Raw genomic sequence first — 18848 nt, 5'->3', positions numbered from 1 at the left:
ATGACTACTTCTGTTCAGTTTTTACAAAGGAAAATGAAGGAGAAGGACCTCAGTTAGGAAGGAAGACTAATGAATCTTTTGACGCATGTGACTTTACAGAGGAAGAGGTTCTAAGTCAACTGTCTAAAATTAATACAAATAAGTCACAGGGGCCTGATGGGATACACCCAAAGCTATTAAAAGAGCTCAGCAGTGACCTAGCAAAACCATTAACAGATTTATTTAACCAATCACTGGCAACAGGAGTCGTCCCAGAAGATTGGAAATAAGCAAATGTTGTGCCCATTCACAAGAAAGGTAGTAGGGAGGAATCGGGCAACTATAGGCCAGTAAGCCTGACATCAATAGTGGGAAAATTAGTGGAAACCATACTTAAGGAGAGGATTGTGGACCATCTAAAATCCCATGGATTGAAAGATGAAAAACAGCATGGGTTTACTTCAGGGAGATCATGTCAGACTAATCTTATTGATTTTTTTGATTGGGTGACTAAAATAATAGATGGCGGAGGTGCAGTAGACATCGCTTATCTAGACTTTAGTAAGGCTTTTGACACTGTCCCACATAGAAGGCTTATCAATAAAGTGCAGTCATTGGGCTTGGACTCCCATATTGTTGGATGGATTAGGCAGTGGCTGAGGGACAGACAACAGAGGGTTGTAGTCAATGGAGTATATTCAGACCACGGTCTTGTTACCAGTGGGGTACCTCAGGGATCTGTTCTGGGACCTATATTGTTTAATATCTTTATCAGCGACATTGCAGAAGGCCTCGATGGTAAGGTGGGTCTTTTTGCCGATGACACAAAGATTTGTAACAGGGTTGATGTTCCTGGAGGGATACACCAAATGTAAAAGGATTTAGGAAAACTAGAGGAACGGTCAAAAATCTGGCAACTAAAATGTAATGTTGATAAGTGCGAGATAATGCACCTGGGGGGTAAAAACCCAAGAGCAGAATATACAATCAGTGATACAGTCCTAACCTCAGTGTCTGAGGAAAGGGATTTAGGGGTCATTATTTCAGAAGACATAAAAGGTAGGCAGACCATGTCATAGAGCAGCGGGAGATGCTAGCAGAATGCTGGGGTGTATAGGGAGAGGCATTACCAGTAGACAGAGGGGGGCGCTCATGCCGCTCTACAGAGCACTAGTGAGACCTCATCTGGAGTATTGTGCGCAGTACTGGAGACCATATCTCCAGAAGGATACTGAAACTTTGGAGAGAGTTCAGAGAAGAGCTACTAAACTGGTCCATGGATTGCAGGATAAAACTTACCAGGAAAGATGAAAGGACCTTAACATGTAGAGCTTGGAAGAAAGACGAGACAGAGGGGAGATGAGAGAGACTGCTAAATACATAAAGGGAGTCAACAAGGGAAAAGAGGAGAGAAGATTTACAAGAAGAAAAACTGCTACAAGAGGACCTAGTGTTACATCAGAGGGGCAAAGGGTTAACAGTAATATCAGGAAGTATTACTTTACTGAGAGAGTAGTGGATGCAGGGAATAGCCTTCCTGCAGAAGTGGCAGCTGCAAATACAGTGGAGGAGGTTAAGCATGCATGGGATAGGCATAAGGCCATCCTTCATATAAGATAGGGTCGGGGGCTATCCATAGTATTCAGTATATTGGGCAGACTAGATGGGCCACATGGTTCTTATCTGCCGACACATTCTAGGCTTCTATGTATCCAGGCTAGAGGGCGTTATCTCATCCTGGATCCAGGCCAGAGGCCGTACATAGATCATCATTTCGGTCACACAGAGAATGCTTCCTCCCAACCACTTTTCCTTGGGGCGGATACTTTTGGTCAGTGAGTGTATATTGGTTGTATATTTCACAAGTAAGAGAAGAAGATGTAACACCCACCTCATCCCGCTCCAGCGCCTCCTCGGCCCCGCTACTGGACTCCAGCAATGTCGACACAAGATTAATGGAGCAGGAAGAGCAGAGACCAACATGAGCAGGGAAGAGACAGTACTGCGGGGATAGGAGCTGGAACAGCACGGCCATAATTCCCTGGGGCCCCAGAGCAGACAAGTGACACATGGCTACCTCTGCGCGGTGTCACACACAGGACAGACGCACAGTGTGTACATTACAAGTTTATTACATGATCACATATATAGAAAACACCCGACCTCTTACTGCAGACATTTATCCCCCGGGAACATCCCAGGATTCGTAGTTCACCGGGTGTAACCAGCCGCCACCTTCGTGAACGCCGTACTATACCGTCCGGCGGTCACTGACCCATCACATACTGTGCAAAGGTTGCGGTAAAGTGCTCACTGACAATGGGATTTAATAAAGGGAGAGCGGAAACGACAGGTTAAAATACACAGTCCAACAGGTCCCTTCGCTGGTACCATGAGAGGAGACCGCAACCGAGACGCCTTACACTGGTTCCATCTGCAGCTCCTCGATGTCCCCCTCAATCTCATGGAAGGAGGCATGGGAGCCGATGACTACGAGGGTGGCACCTGGGAAAAAGGGAGGAAATGATGAGAGATCTCACACTACAGGAGGCACAGTTACAAGAAAGAACAGATGTAGCAGAGCCGAAATACCCAACTATAATAGCTGACAAATATATTGGATGAACCAAACACAGCTGCGCAGATCGGGCCCCCAAAATTACCATCTAAGAAGTGGTCTCCAACAGCTGCTAAACTACAACTCCCAACAAGCCCTGAAATACTACCAGGATCCTGGCATTCAGAACAGAGTGTTACCCATAGTGAATCAGAGGACTATGGGAGCTCCCTGCTCTGGGAGATGACGAGTCACACGTTCAGATGGACGCTCCTACAGGGTTCTCCATGCCAGGAAACCACTGGGCGCAGAGTCTTAGCTAGACCCCACTGGACGCAGAGTCTTAGCTAGACCCCACTGGACGCAGAGTCTTAGCTAGACCCCACTGGACGCAGAGTCTTAGCTAGACCCCACTGGACGCAGAGTCTTACCTAGACCCCACTGGACGCAGAGTCTTACCTAGACCCCACTGGACGCAGAGTCTTACCTAGACCCCACTGGACGCAGAGTCTTACCTAGACCCCACTGGACGCAGAGTCTTACCTAGACCCCACTGGACGCAGAGTCTTACCTAGACCCCACTGGACGCAGAGTCTTACCTAGAACCCAGAACACGGCAGCACCAGCTCCGGCGAGCCAGAAAAACGGAAAGGAGACAGCGCCGGCCAATCCATACTGTTGAGCAGTGCTGACCTCACGACCTGCAACCAGAAATAAGTTATTACTACAACATAAGTGAAGGACAAGGCCGGGGGGCGGGGGGAGACAATGAGGGAAAATCTGAGATGGCAGCGGCGAGACTGGAGAAAACTGCAGCCCAGAACCAGGACTACAACTCCCAGCGCTGCACAGGTATAAACCCCCTGCCCTGTACAGATATTATATATATCACTATATACCCCTCCGTCCTGTACAGATATTATATATCACTATATACCCCTCCGTCCTGTACAGATATTATATATCACTAGATACCCTCCGTCCTGTACAGATATTATATATCACTATATACTCCCCCGTCCTGTACAGATATTATATATCACTATATACCCCCCCGTCCTGTACAGATATTATATATCACTATATACCCCCCCGTCCTGTACAGATATTATATATCACTATATACCCCCCCGTCCTGTACAGATATTATATATCACTAGATACCCCACCGTCCAGTACAGATATTATATATCACTAGATACCCCCACCGTCCAGTACAGATATTATATATCACTAGATACCCCACCGTCCAGTACAGATATTATATATCACTAGATACCCCCCCCCCCGTCCTGTACGGATAGTATATATCACTATATACCCCCGTCCTGTACGGATATTATATATATCACTAGATACACCGCGCGCCCCCCCCGTCCAGAAATTATATCTTACCAAATAGGACCATCTTGGACTGCAGCGTTTTCAGGTAAATGATGTAACAGGCACCAAAGAAGATGGCGATGGCAATGAGTAGCATGGGGCTGGTGATGCTGTGAGGAGGAAAGGATGGGAGTAGTTATTGTCCAGCGAGGATCATCACAGATCTGGATCTTCCCATACTATTCTCTACACTCCTTTCACACAATTACACGGTGTAAACTGAAAATTTCTAAAATCACTTTATTTTAAAAAAAAAAGTCATGGCCTCTAGGGGTCTCGCCTCCACCTAGTGCACAGTCCACAGAGACTCTGAAGACGTTTGAGAGAAAGTGGGGGCGCGTCAGAGCGAGCCGAGACCCTGAGGCTGAGGAACTCACAGGAGCCTCCTGCCCTTCTGCGATTTCTCTCTCCTCATCAGCTTTCTGAGCTCCCTAAAGGAAGGGAGGCGAGTGCATACAGTACTAGCAAAAGGAAGACACCCCCGGCTTCTGAGTGAAATTCATCCATCTGTGCAGTTGAAACAGGGAATAATATGGCTGAAAAACTTTAGGGAAGCCCTAAAAACACCAGTCCCTTCACAGTTCTGATTTTACAGAGAAGCACAGCCATTATACAAAGTGTATGTGGAAACTGACCTTTAATTGATAAAAGTTCTGCGCCTTCATTTAGATCGTGAGGCAGCTTTTTCACTCATTACCCGGAGATATACTCTGCTATAGGCGCAGCACTGCCAGGACACGCCGATTGGAGATATTTGTTATGAGGCCATTCTTGAGAAATGTCCTCAACTGATTAATATGAAAACGGAGCTTCATGAAGAAGCTGCAGGACTACTTCACCAAGGACACAGGCCTTTCATCAAGAAAACAAAAATCAACAAAGGGCCAGTCCAGGGGCTCCATCAGTCTGACGCACGCTCACCGCAAAGCATGCGGCCCAATCATTGGGTTATTCACACCACGGGAAAGAAACGCGCCAATGAGGTTTAGGCCGGGCCAGCAGTCACATGGGACTCGTCTCCCGCTCATTCTGTCAGGACTGTAAATATACTATTCTATAGAATACTGACAGGCTGAACGGGAGATGACAAATAACAGAATAAAAAATTCTATGTCCCGACCTTAGTAAGTGATGAGATGAGCGGCCTGGGTGGTGGCGGAGCGAGGCACCATGCAAGGGAACTGAGATCTGCAGAAGCTGAGCCCCCTCCACTGGAATAAGACTTGTTCTCAGCAGTAGCTTGTGGTCAGAGAAGAGGTCTGTAATTCCAATAGAGGGCGCTCTATGTTCAGCCCAGAGGTAATTTTTTATTTTTTTTACATGTTGACCCACGTCCACTGCTACTAAATTGCAATATTTGAATGTTGGACAACTGCGAAGATGAACATTACTTTGACGGGTAATTGGATTATCCATTTAGCTTCCACAGGGCACCAAGCAGGAGTTTACCCCGCCTCCCGGGGACGGGAATCAACGCCGAGACCAACAGTGTAAAAGCCCTCTACCTGCTCCAGTCAGTGACCAACAGTGTAAAAGCCCTCTACCTGCTCCAGTCAGTGACCAACAGTGTAAAAGCCCTCTACCTGCTCCAGTCAGTGACCAACAGTGTAAAAGCCCTCTACCTGCTCCAGTCAGTGACCAACAGTGTAAAAGCCCTCTACCTGCTCCAGTCAGTGACCAACAGTGTAAAAGCCCTCTACCTGCTCCAGTCAGTGACCAACAGTGTAAAAGCCCTCTACCTGCTCCAGTCAGTGACCAACAGTGTAAAAGCCCTCTACCTGCTCCAGTCAGTGACCAACAGTGTAAAAGCCCTCTACCTGCTCCAGTCAGTGACCAACAGTGTAAAAGCCCTCTACCTGCTCCAGTCAGTGACCAACAGTGTAAAAGCCCTCTACCTGCTCCAGTCAGTGACCAACAGTGTAAAAGCCCTCTACCTGCTCCAGTCAGTGACCAACAGTGTAAAAGCCCTCTACCTGCTCCAGTCAGTGACCAACAGTGTAAAAGCCCTCTACCTGCTCCAGTCAGTGACCAACAGTGTAAAAGCCCTCTACCTGCTCCAGTCAGTGACCAACAGTGTAAAAGCCCTCTACCTGCTCCAGTCAGTGACCAACAGTGTAAAAGCCCTCTACCTGCTCCAGTCAGTGACCTAGGACACAAGTCTGATGCAGAACAAAAATACATTTATAGAAATATACATAAGCCGAGATCCCACGACTGTGCACTGCCGTGCCGGGCTGGAGCATGCGCACTGCGATGCCCATCGTTGGCACGGCATCGCTTTAACCCCTTTTGGGACACAGCCTTATTTCACCTTAAGGACCCGGCCATTTTTTGCTAATCTGACCAGTGTCACTTTAAGTGGTGATAACTTTAAAACGCTTTTACTTATCCAGGCCGTTCTGAGATTGTTTTTTTTCGTCAGATATTCTAATTCATGACACTGGTAAAATGAATAAAAAAAAATAAATATATATATATATATATATAAATATATATATAAATATATATATAAATATATATATATATATATATATATATATATATATATATATATATATATATATATATATATATACATACACACACACACACACACACACATATATACATACACACATACCAAATTTACCCAAAATTTGTAAAAAAGTTGCAAATTTCCAAGTTTCAATTTCTCGACTTCTATAATACATAGTAATACCTCCCAAAATAGTTATTACTTTACATTCCCCATATGTCTACTTCATGTTTAGATCATTTTGGGAATGACATTTTATTTTTTGGGGATGTTACAAGGCTTAGAAGTTTAGAAGGAAATCTTGAAATTTTCAAAAACCCAATTTTTAGGGACCAGTTCAGGTCTGAAGTCACTTTGCGAGGCTTACATAATAGAAACCACCCAAAAATGACCCCATTCTAGAAACTACACCCCTCAAGGTATTCACGTTAACGTCGTTAACCCTTTAGGTGTTCCACAAGAATTAATGGAAAATAGAGATACAATTTCAAAATTTCACTTTTTTGGCAGACTTTACATTTTAATATTTTTTTTTTCCCAGTTACAAAGCAAGGGTTAACAGCCAAACAAAACTCAATATTTATGGCCCTGATTCTGTAGTTTACAGAAACTCCCCATATGTGGTCGTAAACTGCTGTATGGGCACACGGCAGGGCGCAGAAGGAAAGGAATGCCATACGGTTTTTGGAAGGCAGATTTTGCTGGGCTGTTTTTTTTTTTACACCATGTCCCATTTGAAGCCCCCTTGACGCACCCCTAGAGTAGAAACTCCAAAAAAGTGGCCCCATTTTAGAAACTACGGGCTAGGGTGGCAGTATTGTTGGTACTAGTTTAGGGTACATATGATTTTTGGTTGCGCTATATTACACTTTTTGTGAGGCAAGGTAACAAGAAATAGCTGTTTTGGCATCGTTGTTATTTTTTGTTATTTACAACATTCATCTGACAGGTTAGATCATGTGATATTTTTATAGACCAGGTTGTCACGGATGCGGCGATACCTAATATGTATAACCTTTTTATTTTATTTATGTAAGTTTTACACAATGATTTTTTTTGTTTTAAAAAAAATGAAATCATGTTTTAGTGTTTCCATAGTCTGAGAGCCATAATTTTTTCAGTTTTTGGGCGATTACCTTGGGTAGGGTATGATTTTTGCAGGATGAGATGACGGTTTTATTGCCACTATTTTGGGGTGCGTGTGACTTTATGATCGCTTGCTATTACACTTTGTGTGATGTAAGGTGACAAAAATAGTATATTTAGCACAGTTTTTATCTTACATTTTTTACCCCTTACATCTGAGGGGTTAGGTCATGTGATATTTTTATAGAGCCAGTCGATACGGACGCGGCGATACCCAATATGTATACTTTTTTTCCCCCTATTTTTTTCAATTTTTTTTTAACTTTATTTGGGGAAAATGACGTTTGTTTATTTTTACTTGAAACAAAATTTTTTTTGGGGGGCGGGGGGACACACTTTATTTTTTGTCCCACTTTGGGACTTGAACTTTTGGGGGTCTAATCCCTTTAGCAGGCACCGGCCGCTGTTCAGAAATACACAGTGTCCTTAAGTACCAGGACATCAGGGCGTACCTGTACGCCCTGTGTCCTGAAGAGGTTAACTACTGCGCATGCTCCGACGAACTGCGCATGCGCAGTAGGTAAAGCGATTCAGTGCCTACAATGGGCATCGCGGGATCTCGGCAGGACCTTAGGATGACGCAACGGAAAAGGAGGGCGGGCATATGTAGAGCCTGGGGAACAATGAAAAAAAGGCAGGGCAGCCTGGGCACTAACACAGTGAACGCCGTCCCTGGGCATTTGAGAGTGCTCATTTGCATATCAAAGTTCGTTTTTCCAGCTTCTGCAAGTCTAAAAACAAAGACACCATTACATTCATGTAAAAGGTGTGCGACAATGTAAGCACTGTATATGGCCATATGGAGGTGACAGACTCCCTTTAACAGGCATCTGACGACATCCAAATTATGATATTTGTCTTCCACCGTTGAGATAACCTGAGGGCAGAAAGAAGGAAGAGATATTTCCTGCTGACAATGAAATTTTGAAAATACTTTCCGAAGAGAGGAGGGCGCATGTTTCAGGACTATTTTATCTTCAAATATCGTTAGATAAGGAGGCTTGTAGGAGAAGGCTTGGATCTCTCCCACCCTCCCTGCTGTAGAAGTCGCTATTAGGAAGGCTGTTTTTAGGGAACGTAATCTGGCATTTCTCCAATGGGTTCAAAAGGATGTTCCGCGAGTATAGGACTAGATTTAAATCCTATGGGGATGTAGTGGAACAGAAGGATGGCCGGATTCTGCTTGCTCCCTTAATGAAACATCTGACAATCTAAGAAACTACAGAGGGCAGCAATCTGCACATTTAGGCCTCTTTCAGGGAAAAGGTGCGGGTGCGTTGCGGGAACATGCGCGATTTTTCCACGCGCGTGAGAAAAATCGGCATGTTTGGTACCCAAACCCGAACTTCTTCACAGACTTGGGATCGGTGTTCTGTAGATTGTATTATTTTCCCTTATAACATGGTTATAAGGGAAAATAATACATTCTGAATACAGGATGCTTAGTACAATAGCGCTGGAGGGGTTAAAAAAAAAAAAAAAAAAAAAAAAAAAAAAGTAAAATAATAATTTAACTCGCCTTAATCCACTTGCTCGCGCAGACGGCATCTCTTCTGTGCTGTGTGCAGGAAAAGGACCTGTGGTGACGTCACTCCGGTCATCACATGGTCCATCGCATGATCTTTTACCATAGTGATGGATCATGTGATGACCGGAGTGACGTCACCACAGGTCCTTTTCCTGCACACAGCACAGAAGAGATGCCGGGTGCGCGGGCAAGTGGATTAAGGCGAGTTAAATGTATTTTTTTTTAACCCCTCCAGCGCTATTGTACTATGCAGTCTGTATTCAGAATGCTATTATTTTCCCTTATAACCATGTTATAAGGGAAAATAATAATGATCGGGTCTCCATCCCGATAGTCTCCTAGCAACCGTGTGTGAAAAATCGCACCGCATCCACACTTGCTTGCGATTTTTACGTAGCCCTATTCACTTCTATGGGGCCTGCATTGCGTGAAAAACAATTGCGATTTTCACGCAACGCACAAGTGATGCGTGAAAATCACCGCTCATGTGCACAGCCCCATAGAAATTAATGGGTCCCGATTCAGTGCGGGTGCAATGCGTTCAACTCACGCATCGCATCATCGCAGAATACTTGCCAGTGTGAAAAGGGCCTTAGGGTACTGACTCAAACCCTTATCTAGACCTTCTTAGAGAAAATCCAGAATTACCTGAACATCTGGGCACATGGAGGGATCCCAGGAACCTGCTAAGAAACAAAGAAAAGCCTTCAAAGTTCTCAGGTGGATTTTGGATCTAATAGCTTTTCTGCTTTCCATCAGTGTGGATATTACCGCATCCGAAGTCATTTTGCCCACAAAATGGCTCATTCAGAATCCAGGCTGCCAGCTTCATCTGAGAGACGCTTGGATGTTGGGATGGTCTGATATCAAAGGTCCAGAATCTGAGGAAAAAGCCAAAATTCCCCTCTTGATAGTGTGTAAAGAACCGGGAACCATGCCCTCTATGACCAATAAGGAGCCACTAGAATCAGATAGCTCTTCTCCTCAGCTGCTTTTGTCTTTGGTATCAAGGAAGAAATGCGTACAACAGACCTTTTGGCCATAGGCCCGAAAAAGCATCCACCAGAAACGGATGGTCCTGGTAGAATAGGAAACAGAATTGACCCATTTTTATGTTGGTTTTTATGGCAAAGAGGTGTAGAATAGGGACCCTCCACTTCTTGCAAATCTGATTGAAGATTGACTGATTTGGACTGGATTTCCCGCCCTTAGACTCTGTCCGCTCAGGTAGTCTGTTAAGAGGTTATCTTTCTCTTTTACATGGACTGCAGATATTGACTGTAGGTGTTCTTCTGCCCACGTAAACATTGAGGCCGCAATCAGGGTTAGCTTCTTGTTCCTCCTGCTGTACTGAACTGCAGTAAGCTCTTTGACCTTGGAGCATTCCTGGCACAGGTCTGGATGCCAGGTCCCCTGTTCCATTTGCTGATCGCGGTGGGCTCCCCATCCTATACCGCTTGCATTCGTTGTAATGATGACCCCGGTTCAATTGGCATCATTGTACCTCCTGATTTAAAATTTTTCTGAAGCGGCCACCGGTTCAGAGATTTTTTTTTTTTACTTAGACGGGTACTCTTACTCTCTTGTCCAGAGAAAATTGAGTTTTGTCCTGAGTTAAAAGGAAAGACTGTAATGTCCTTACATGCACCTGTGTCCACCTTACTGCTGGTATGGTGGACGTCAATAGACCTAGGATCATCATGATGCCCCTGATTGATAATTTTGGCGACTGACAAAAGGCTGATATTTTCTGTACTAGGCTCTGCTTCTTTTGATCTGCAAGAAAAAAAAGTTACAAGATAAGAATCCAACCCGACTCCCAGGAACACTTTTTGCTTTGATTCTCCCAATTTATAATCCAGCCTTAAGCTTTCAGAGTTTCATTTACCGTCTGCAGATGGGTCCTGAGGTGGTCCTCTGTTTGAGCTGCTATTAGAAAATTGTCCAGGTGGGAAGGGGGATGAAAAATATGCCCTTCTGATATAAAACCCTGTAACTTCTGCTATTATTTTTGTAGAAATCCTCGGTGCGGATGAGAAACGTAAGAATGGTAAGAACTGAAACTGGAGATCAAAAAGGCAATTGTTTATGTACAGAGCAATTCACAAGAATGTTTGATGGCCCTTGAGGATTGCCACATGGTAGTACACATCTGCCAGGTCCAGTGTCGCCATCTAGCAATCCTGAATCAGTAAATTGATAGTTGATTTGACAGTTTCCATCTGAAATTTCTTGTAAAATAATACGTGCCTGCTTGGTGATTTATTATTGCTCTGTAGGATCCACTTGGTTTTCTTAGAAAAACTGGAGGGTAGAACCTTTCCCCTCTTTGGCCTTTCCAGAAGCTGGATTAGAACCTATTTTTGGAGGAGGAGAAGCCGGGACTACAGAAGCTGGATTAGAACCTATTTTTGAAGGAGGAGGAGGAGAAGCCGGAACTACAGAAGCTGATTGATTGCTTTCTCTTAGTCTTTTGTTTAGAAAGACCTTTTCTGGTGGAGGAGACAAACTCTAGTTTGTACCATGATGAATAACATCTAGGATCCATGGGGACATGGACACTTCCCCCCTACCTGGTGTCAGTGCTTTGACTGTCCAGACAATTTGTCTGGGTGAAAAGGCCAAATGGAGGCGTTTTCCTTTTTCTTCTGGTCAGGCTTACCACGTTCTTGGGTCTGAACGGAGCGTCGTTTGGTGAAAATATTTGCGACTCCGTTGGAAGGCCTTTCTTCCTCTCTGACGCTTTGCCTAGAACGTTGTCTATCACCTTTGCAGGAGATTCCACACAATCTGTTCTTAGATGCTGTGTCTCCTGACCCTGATCTTAGCCAAACCGTTCTGCGAGTAGCATTAGACAGGGCTGCCGATCTTGCTGAAAGCCTCACTAAGTCTGCTGAAGCATCTGTGATAAAATTGGAGGCCTGTTTTAATCCCGGTAGAGGATAATATATCCTCCCTTGGTGTATCCGAGACCAGATGTTCTTCTGAGAGTGATAATGTTCTGGCTGTGTATGTAGCAGCAATACTAGGTCTCAATATGGCTGTATAAGATTCCCATGATCTTCTCAGGATAGATTTGCATTTCTTATCCATAGGGTCTCGCAGCAGTCCCATGTCTTCAAAGGGCAGCAATGATGTATTTTTGGGATTCTCGCCACAGGAGCATCTATCTTTGGGGTCTTGTCCCAAGGAGTAGAATCTTCATCATTGAAGGGATACTTCCTTTTAAACATTTTGGAAATACTGGATCTTTTTTCTGGATCTTTCCACTCATTGGATATTCAACTTATTATTATCATGAACTGGAAATCTGCGTCTCATCTCCTAGGCCCTGGAACAAACCTAAAGACTGTGCGTGTTGGTCTCCATGTTGTTACCTGTCCCTGGGAGGCGGGGTAACCTACAGTCGGTGCCACTGGGGAGGCATTCGGAAAAATTTAAATTAAAAAAAATAAAATGAAATTGGCAGTAGGCGGCGCTTTTCATTTTAATTTTGGCACAGAAAATGCCTACAGAGATGAAATCAGAATCTCAAATTGTCGTGGTGCCTTTCATTTATGAATTCTGAATTTGATTTTTAAATTTTGACCATAAAATGCCAAAAGAGGTAACAATAATGAAATGGCAAATGGAAAATTAAAAGATAAAAGTATTTATTTATTTTTATTTAATTTTACACGTGTTTCTGTTGAAAATTAAACTGCAAATAAAAGTATTTTATTTTACATTTTGGCAAAGATTGTGAACACGTGGGTCGAAAATGAAATGGCAAATTCTTTTTTATATTCATTTTTGCTGCTTTTACAACCCATACATTTTAGGGGACATAGAGCCCATTATGTTATATTAAAGGGGTTCTCCAGGTCTTTAGTATTAATAACCTATTCTCAGGATAGGTCACCAATATCAGACTGGAAGGGGTTGGACACTTGGCATCCCCACCAATGAGCTGTTTTTGGCAGCCAAAAAAACATAACAATGAATGGAAATGGAAGAACAAGGCTACCGACACCCCGTAGTGGCCATGCCAGGTACTGCAGCTCAGCTCCCATTCCAGTGAATGGTACCCCAGTATGGCCAATAAACCGTGTAGGGACCTTCAGCTCTCACCTGCGTTCAGTCCAGAATTTCCAGCTCAGAATCAGTACAAGATAGGAAATGTATGTACACAGTGACTGCACCAGCAGAATAGTGAGTGCAGCTCTGGAGTATAATACAGGATGTAACTCAGGATCAGTACAGGGTAAGTAATGTATGTGCACAGTGACTGCACCAGCAGAATAGTGAGTGCAGCTCTGGAGTATAATACAGGATGTAACTCAGGATCAGTACAGGATAAGTAATGTATGTACACAGTGACTGCACCAGCAGAATAGTGAGTGCAGCTCTGGAGTATAATACAGGATGTAACTCAGGATCAGTACAGGGTAAGTAATGTATGTACACAGTGACTGCACCAGCAGAATAGTGAGTGCAGCTCTGGAGTATAATACAGGATGTAACTCAGGATCAGTACAGGGTAAGTAATGTATGTACACAGTGACTGCACCAGCAGAATAGTGAGTGCAGCTCTGGAGTATAATACAGGATGTAACTCAGGATCAGTACAGGGTAAGTAATGTATGTACACAGTGACTGCACCAGCAGAATAGTGAGTGCAGCTCTGGAGTATAATACAGGATGTAACTCAGGATCAGTACAGGGTAAGTAATGTATGTACACAGTGACTGCACCAGCAGAATAGTGAGTGCAGCTCTGGAGTATAATACAGGATGTAACTCAGGATCAGTACAGGGTAAGTAATGTATGTACACAGTGACTGCACCAGCAGAATAGTGAGTGCAGCTCTGGAGTATAATACAGGATGTAACTCAGGATCAGTACAGGATAAGTAATGTATGTACACAGTGACTGCACCAGCAGAATAGTGAGTGCAGCTCCGGAGTATAATACAGGATGTAACTCGGGATCAGTACAGGATAAGTAATGTATGTACACAGTGACTGCACCAGCAGAATAGTGAGTGCAGCTCTGGAGTCTAATACAGGATGTAACTCAGGATCAGTACAGGATAAGTAATGTATGTACACAGTGACTGCACCAGCAGAATAGTGAGTGCAGCTCTGGAGTATAATACAGGATGTATTATATAAAGGTGAACATATGCTGTAACTCGGATGAAGCCCTTTCTAATGCTAGAAATGAGGCCCATAGTCGGAGTAGACGGAGGATGGCGCAGGCAGTACTCACATGCAGTACAGGATAAGTCCCAGGAAAATGAAGATGTAGTTGCTCTGAAAATGCTCCACATTTCGTGTCACTCGCTTACACACGTCTCCAAAGTTCTGTGGCCGGGAGAAGCGTCTCTGATCAATAAAGTTATTCCAGGGGCGGATGTGGGCTCGGCGGCGGTCAAACCAGTCCTTGGCTGTAGTTTGAGTTATCATCTTGGGAAAGATCCTGAGGAGATAAAACAGGTAAGAGACAAATGAGAGAAACAGAAGAGAAGCCGCCTCAATTCTCAAGTCCGAAAATCATCATCTCAGGAGGGGGGCGGATCCATGGATAATACATCAAGAACGTATCGTACAATCCAGATCGTTCCGAGTGTAGAGAGAAAAAAGCGAGCAGAGGCACGGCACACAGAGGACCCGAATCTCCGCTAAATCGGGTACACAGGAGCAGTATTATAGTAGTTATATTCTTGTACATAGGGGCAGTTTTATAGTAGTTATATTCTTGTACATAGGAGGCAGTATTATAGTAGTTATATGCTTGTACATAGGAGGCAGTATTATAGTAGTTATATGCTTGTACACAGGAGCAGTATTATAGTAGTTATATTCCTGTACATAGGAGGCAGTATTATAGTAGTTATATTATTGTACATAGGAGGCAGTATTATAGTAGTTATAGTCTTGTACATAGGAGCAGTATTATAGTAGTTATATTCCTGTACATAGGAGCAGTATTATAGTAGTTATATTCTTGTACATAGCAGCAGTATTATAGTAGTTATATTCGTGTACATAGGAGCAGTATTATAGTAGTTATATTCCTGTACATAGGAGCAGTATTATAGTAGTTATATTCCTGTACATAGGAGCAGTATTATAGTAGTTATATTCTTGTACATAGGAGCAGTATTATAGTAGTTATATTCTTGTACATAGGAGCAGTATTATAGTAGTTATATTCTTGTACATAGGAGCAGTATTATAGCAGTTATATTCTTGTACATAGGAGGCAGTATTATAGTAGTTATATTCTTGTACATAGGAGGCAGTATTATAGTAGTTATATTCCTGTACATAGGAGGCAGTATTATAGTAGTTATAGTCTTGTACATAGGAGCAGTATTATAGTAGTTATATTCCTGTACATAGGAGCAGTATTATAGTAGTTATATTCTTGTACATAGCAGCAGTATTATAGTAGTTATATTCGTGTACATAGGAGCAGTATTATAGTAGTTATATTCCTGTACATAGGAGCAGTATTATAGTAGTTATATTCCTGTACATAGGAGCAGTATTATAGTAGTTATATTCTTGTACATAGGAGCAGTATTATAGTAGTTATATTCTTGTACATAGGAGCAGTATTATAGTAGTTATATTCTTGTACATAGGAGCAGTATTATAGCAGTTATATTCTTGTACATAGGAGCAGTATTATAGTAGTTATATCCCTGTACATAGGAGGCAGTATTATAGTAGTTATATTCTTGTACATAGGAGGCAGTATTATAGTAGTTATATTCTTGTACATAGGAGGCAGTATTATAGTAGTTATATAATAATATGTTGTTGGTTAAATTTCTACTTTTATAACGATTCCAAGTGAATTAAGAATAACTTCTTTTAAATGGAACCTGTCACCTCATAAAACCATCCCAGGCAGCCGGCAGTACCTGACAGTAGCCGGCAGCGTGTTTCCGACGATATTTTTCTTCCTGAAGGCCGATGCGGCTAAAGCTCAGAAAACGTTGTTTTATCCCCTGCCGACGCGCGCTTCTCTGGTCAGGCTTGAAGTCATGTAGGCAGCGGCCTCCTCGCTTCAAGTCACGGTAACCACGCCCCCTTCCATGCCCTTTGCTGTGACTGACAGCCGGCAGTTTGGCTGGCTTTGTCACAGCAAAGGGGCGTGGTTACTGTGACTTGAAGCGAGGAGGCCGCTGCCTACATGACTTCAAGCCTGACCAGAGAAGCGCGCGCCGGCAGGGGATAAAACAACGTTTTCTGAGCTTTAGCCGCATCAGCCTTCAGGAAGAATAATATCGTCGGAAACACGTTGCGGGCTACTCTCGGGGGACTGCCGGCTACTCTCGGGGGACTGCTGGCGGACTGGCATGGCTTTTGGAGGTGACAGGTTCCGTTTAATCTTCATAATTCGTTGCCCCTTTGATAGGCGCCGCACATGAGAATATATGAAGAATGGCGCCTACTTGTTGATGAGACCGGCGGGTCCTTCTTCTGCGCCTCCATTGATCACATTCCCGTTTTTGGCGGCCATGGTCACTGGTAACGGAGCCTGTGACAGAGAGAGAGACAGACGTCAGGTCGGAGGATCCACTGAGAGGAATGTGCAGCAGATCTCCTGTAATCCGGGATCCACGAGATCTGAAGGTTCTGGATTATAAACCTACGTCCTACCAACAATTACGGACGGTGCGGACTTTCTGGGCGGTTATAAAGCAGATTCAAGGAATATCCGAGTATATTGTACGTCTGGAGGTCGGATATAACAGGATGATAAATCTGTGACTGCAGGAGGACAACGTGGAGGCCACCGACAGCCGCCATACCGAGGACGCCGGAGCCGAATCGACCCCGGGAAGATTTCCCATTCATCTCCTAAGGAAATATGTAGAAGATCCGTCTGAGGAACCTCTGTCGGTGCAGAGCGGTCGGGGAGGCTTCCTCACATCGCAGTCACCAGTGATGTCACCAGGCTTTCCAGGATCCAGTCACTGACAGGCCGGATCTGCACGGGTTAACCCTATAATAGCCCTGCCGGGTGAGGTCACAGCTATTACAGGTCATCGCTCTAGAATTAAACTTCCAGAACGTTCCAATAGACTGGGTCTAGGTTCTTCACCATAATCATGAGCTGTTTGCTGTCAGTGAATGGAAACATCCTGACGGATCTTTACCATGCTGCGGTTTTATTCCCCTTTCCCTGCCTTCCGAAAACAATAACTTTCCAATGTATCGACGGAAATCCGCTATTCTCGGTGGCTCCGTCGCATCAGATTGGGGGGGGGGGGGGTCGATGGCTCCACCATAAACCGCTGTAAGGCGAGTCTCGTAGGGGCGTAGAGTTACGTTTACGTTCTGATGCAGGACATTCGCTGTCATTGTTTCCGCCATACCACATGAATCGCTCCGCGCTATCCTGTAAACTGCGGGGCTCACCGATCCCATCCATCAGGCCCCACCCATCTCCCCGATTTCATAGAAATGGCGCTTCCGTTATTTTCTTTGAAGTAACAGTAATGTGAAGGGAGCCCAAGCACAGCCGCACCGCACACCCCAGAGGATGCACCTGCCGCCTAGAACTACAAGTCTCAGCCAGAAGGTGTCAGGTACCACCCGCCTAGAACTACAAGTCTCAGCCAGGAGGTGTCAGGTACCACCCGCCTAGAACTACAAGTCTCAGCCAGAAGGTGTCAGGTACCACCCGCCTAGAACTACAAGTCTCAGCCAGGAGGTGTCAGGTACCACCCGCCTAGAACTACAAGTCTCAGCCAGGAGGTGTCAGGTACCACCCGCCTAGAACTACAAGTCTCAGCCAGAAGGTGTCAGGTACCACCCGCCTAGAACTACAAGTCTCAGCCAGAAGGTGTCAGGTACCACCCGCCTAGAACTACAAGACTAACAGCCAGGAGGTGTCAGGTACCACCCGCCTAGAACTACAAGACTAACAGCCAGGAGGTGTCAGGTACCACCCGCCTAGAACTACAAGTCTCAGCCAGGAGGTGTCAGGTCCCACAGCAGCTGGGAGACCCTCCTACCCGGGGACAGCGCTCCGCACTCACTTACCTCCTCTCCCGTCCGCGACCGGAACTGATTTGGCACAGGCCGGAAAAAATACGAGGAAAACAGCTCCCGAAAGGCTGCTGCCATAGCAACTAGAGCCACGACGGCAAACGCGATGACGTCACCCAGAACTGCATTCTGGGATCGGTAGTTCTGACTGATTTCGGTGTAATTAGAATATTATTTGCATTGTGGTTAAGGAAGCCCCGCCCTGAGTTATTTGCCGTCAATCAAAATGTGCAGCGCTGTGATTGGCTGAAGGCAGCCGCAGTTCAGACGTGGCGTTCAGGGCTTTCAGCCAATCAACGTGGGACACCGTCACAGAGGCGCTCTGATTGGCTGGAGGAGCGCAGTGTGCCGTGGCGCCATTTCTGGAAAGCTTCATGAGAGACGTTTCTGGCAGACGCTAATGGAGCCCGCGCTGTGAGGGACGGGTCACGTGAGGCGGCCTGCGGTTTTTTGTAAAGCCCTTTTCACACAGGGTTTATCTCTGTGAAGAAAAACTACATTTGAGACTTGTTTTTACAAAAATTTTTCTTCTTTGTTTCCAGGTGTTTTTGAAGCGTCGGATGTGTGGCTTCGAGGATGCGGTACGTGTTAGGGAAATTCTATAGGAAATATGAAGCGGGCACGCGTTTCCTGGTTAACCCCTTCAGCACACACCCTTTTTCAGGCTGATTTCTCGCTGTGAGTGGTGAC

At 44.7% G+C, this 18848-nt stretch overlaps 1 protein-coding gene across 1 annotated transcript; it reads right to left on the bottom strand.

The window, feature by feature from the left end:
• Positions 1-2093: 2093 nt before the first annotated feature.
• RABAC1 (Rab acceptor 1) lies at positions 2094-18288 on the bottom strand. Its single transcript, XM_044282652.1, has 6 exons — positions 18153-18288; positions 16556-16641; positions 14359-14568; positions 3932-4029; positions 3136-3237; positions 2094-2484 (listed from the first exon to the last, which is right to left on the bottom strand). The coding sequence occupies exons 1-6, from the start codon at positions 18234-18236 to the stop codon at positions 2399-2401; spliced, it is 666 nt and encodes a 221-aa protein (XP_044138587.1). The 5' UTR covers positions 18237-18288; the 3' UTR covers positions 2094-2398.
• Positions 18289-18848: the final 560 nt, after the last annotated feature.

The sequence above is a fragment of the Bufo gargarizans genome, chromosome 2, assembly GCF_014858855.1.
Source record: "Bufo gargarizans isolate SCDJY-AF-19 chromosome 2, ASM1485885v1, whole genome shotgun sequence".
Classification (NCBI taxonomy): Eukaryota; Metazoa; Chordata; class Amphibia; order Anura; family Bufonidae; genus Bufo; species Bufo gargarizans.
The sequence above is the reverse complement of the archived record's forward strand: the minus strand, read 5'-3'. Positions and strand labels throughout refer to the sequence as shown.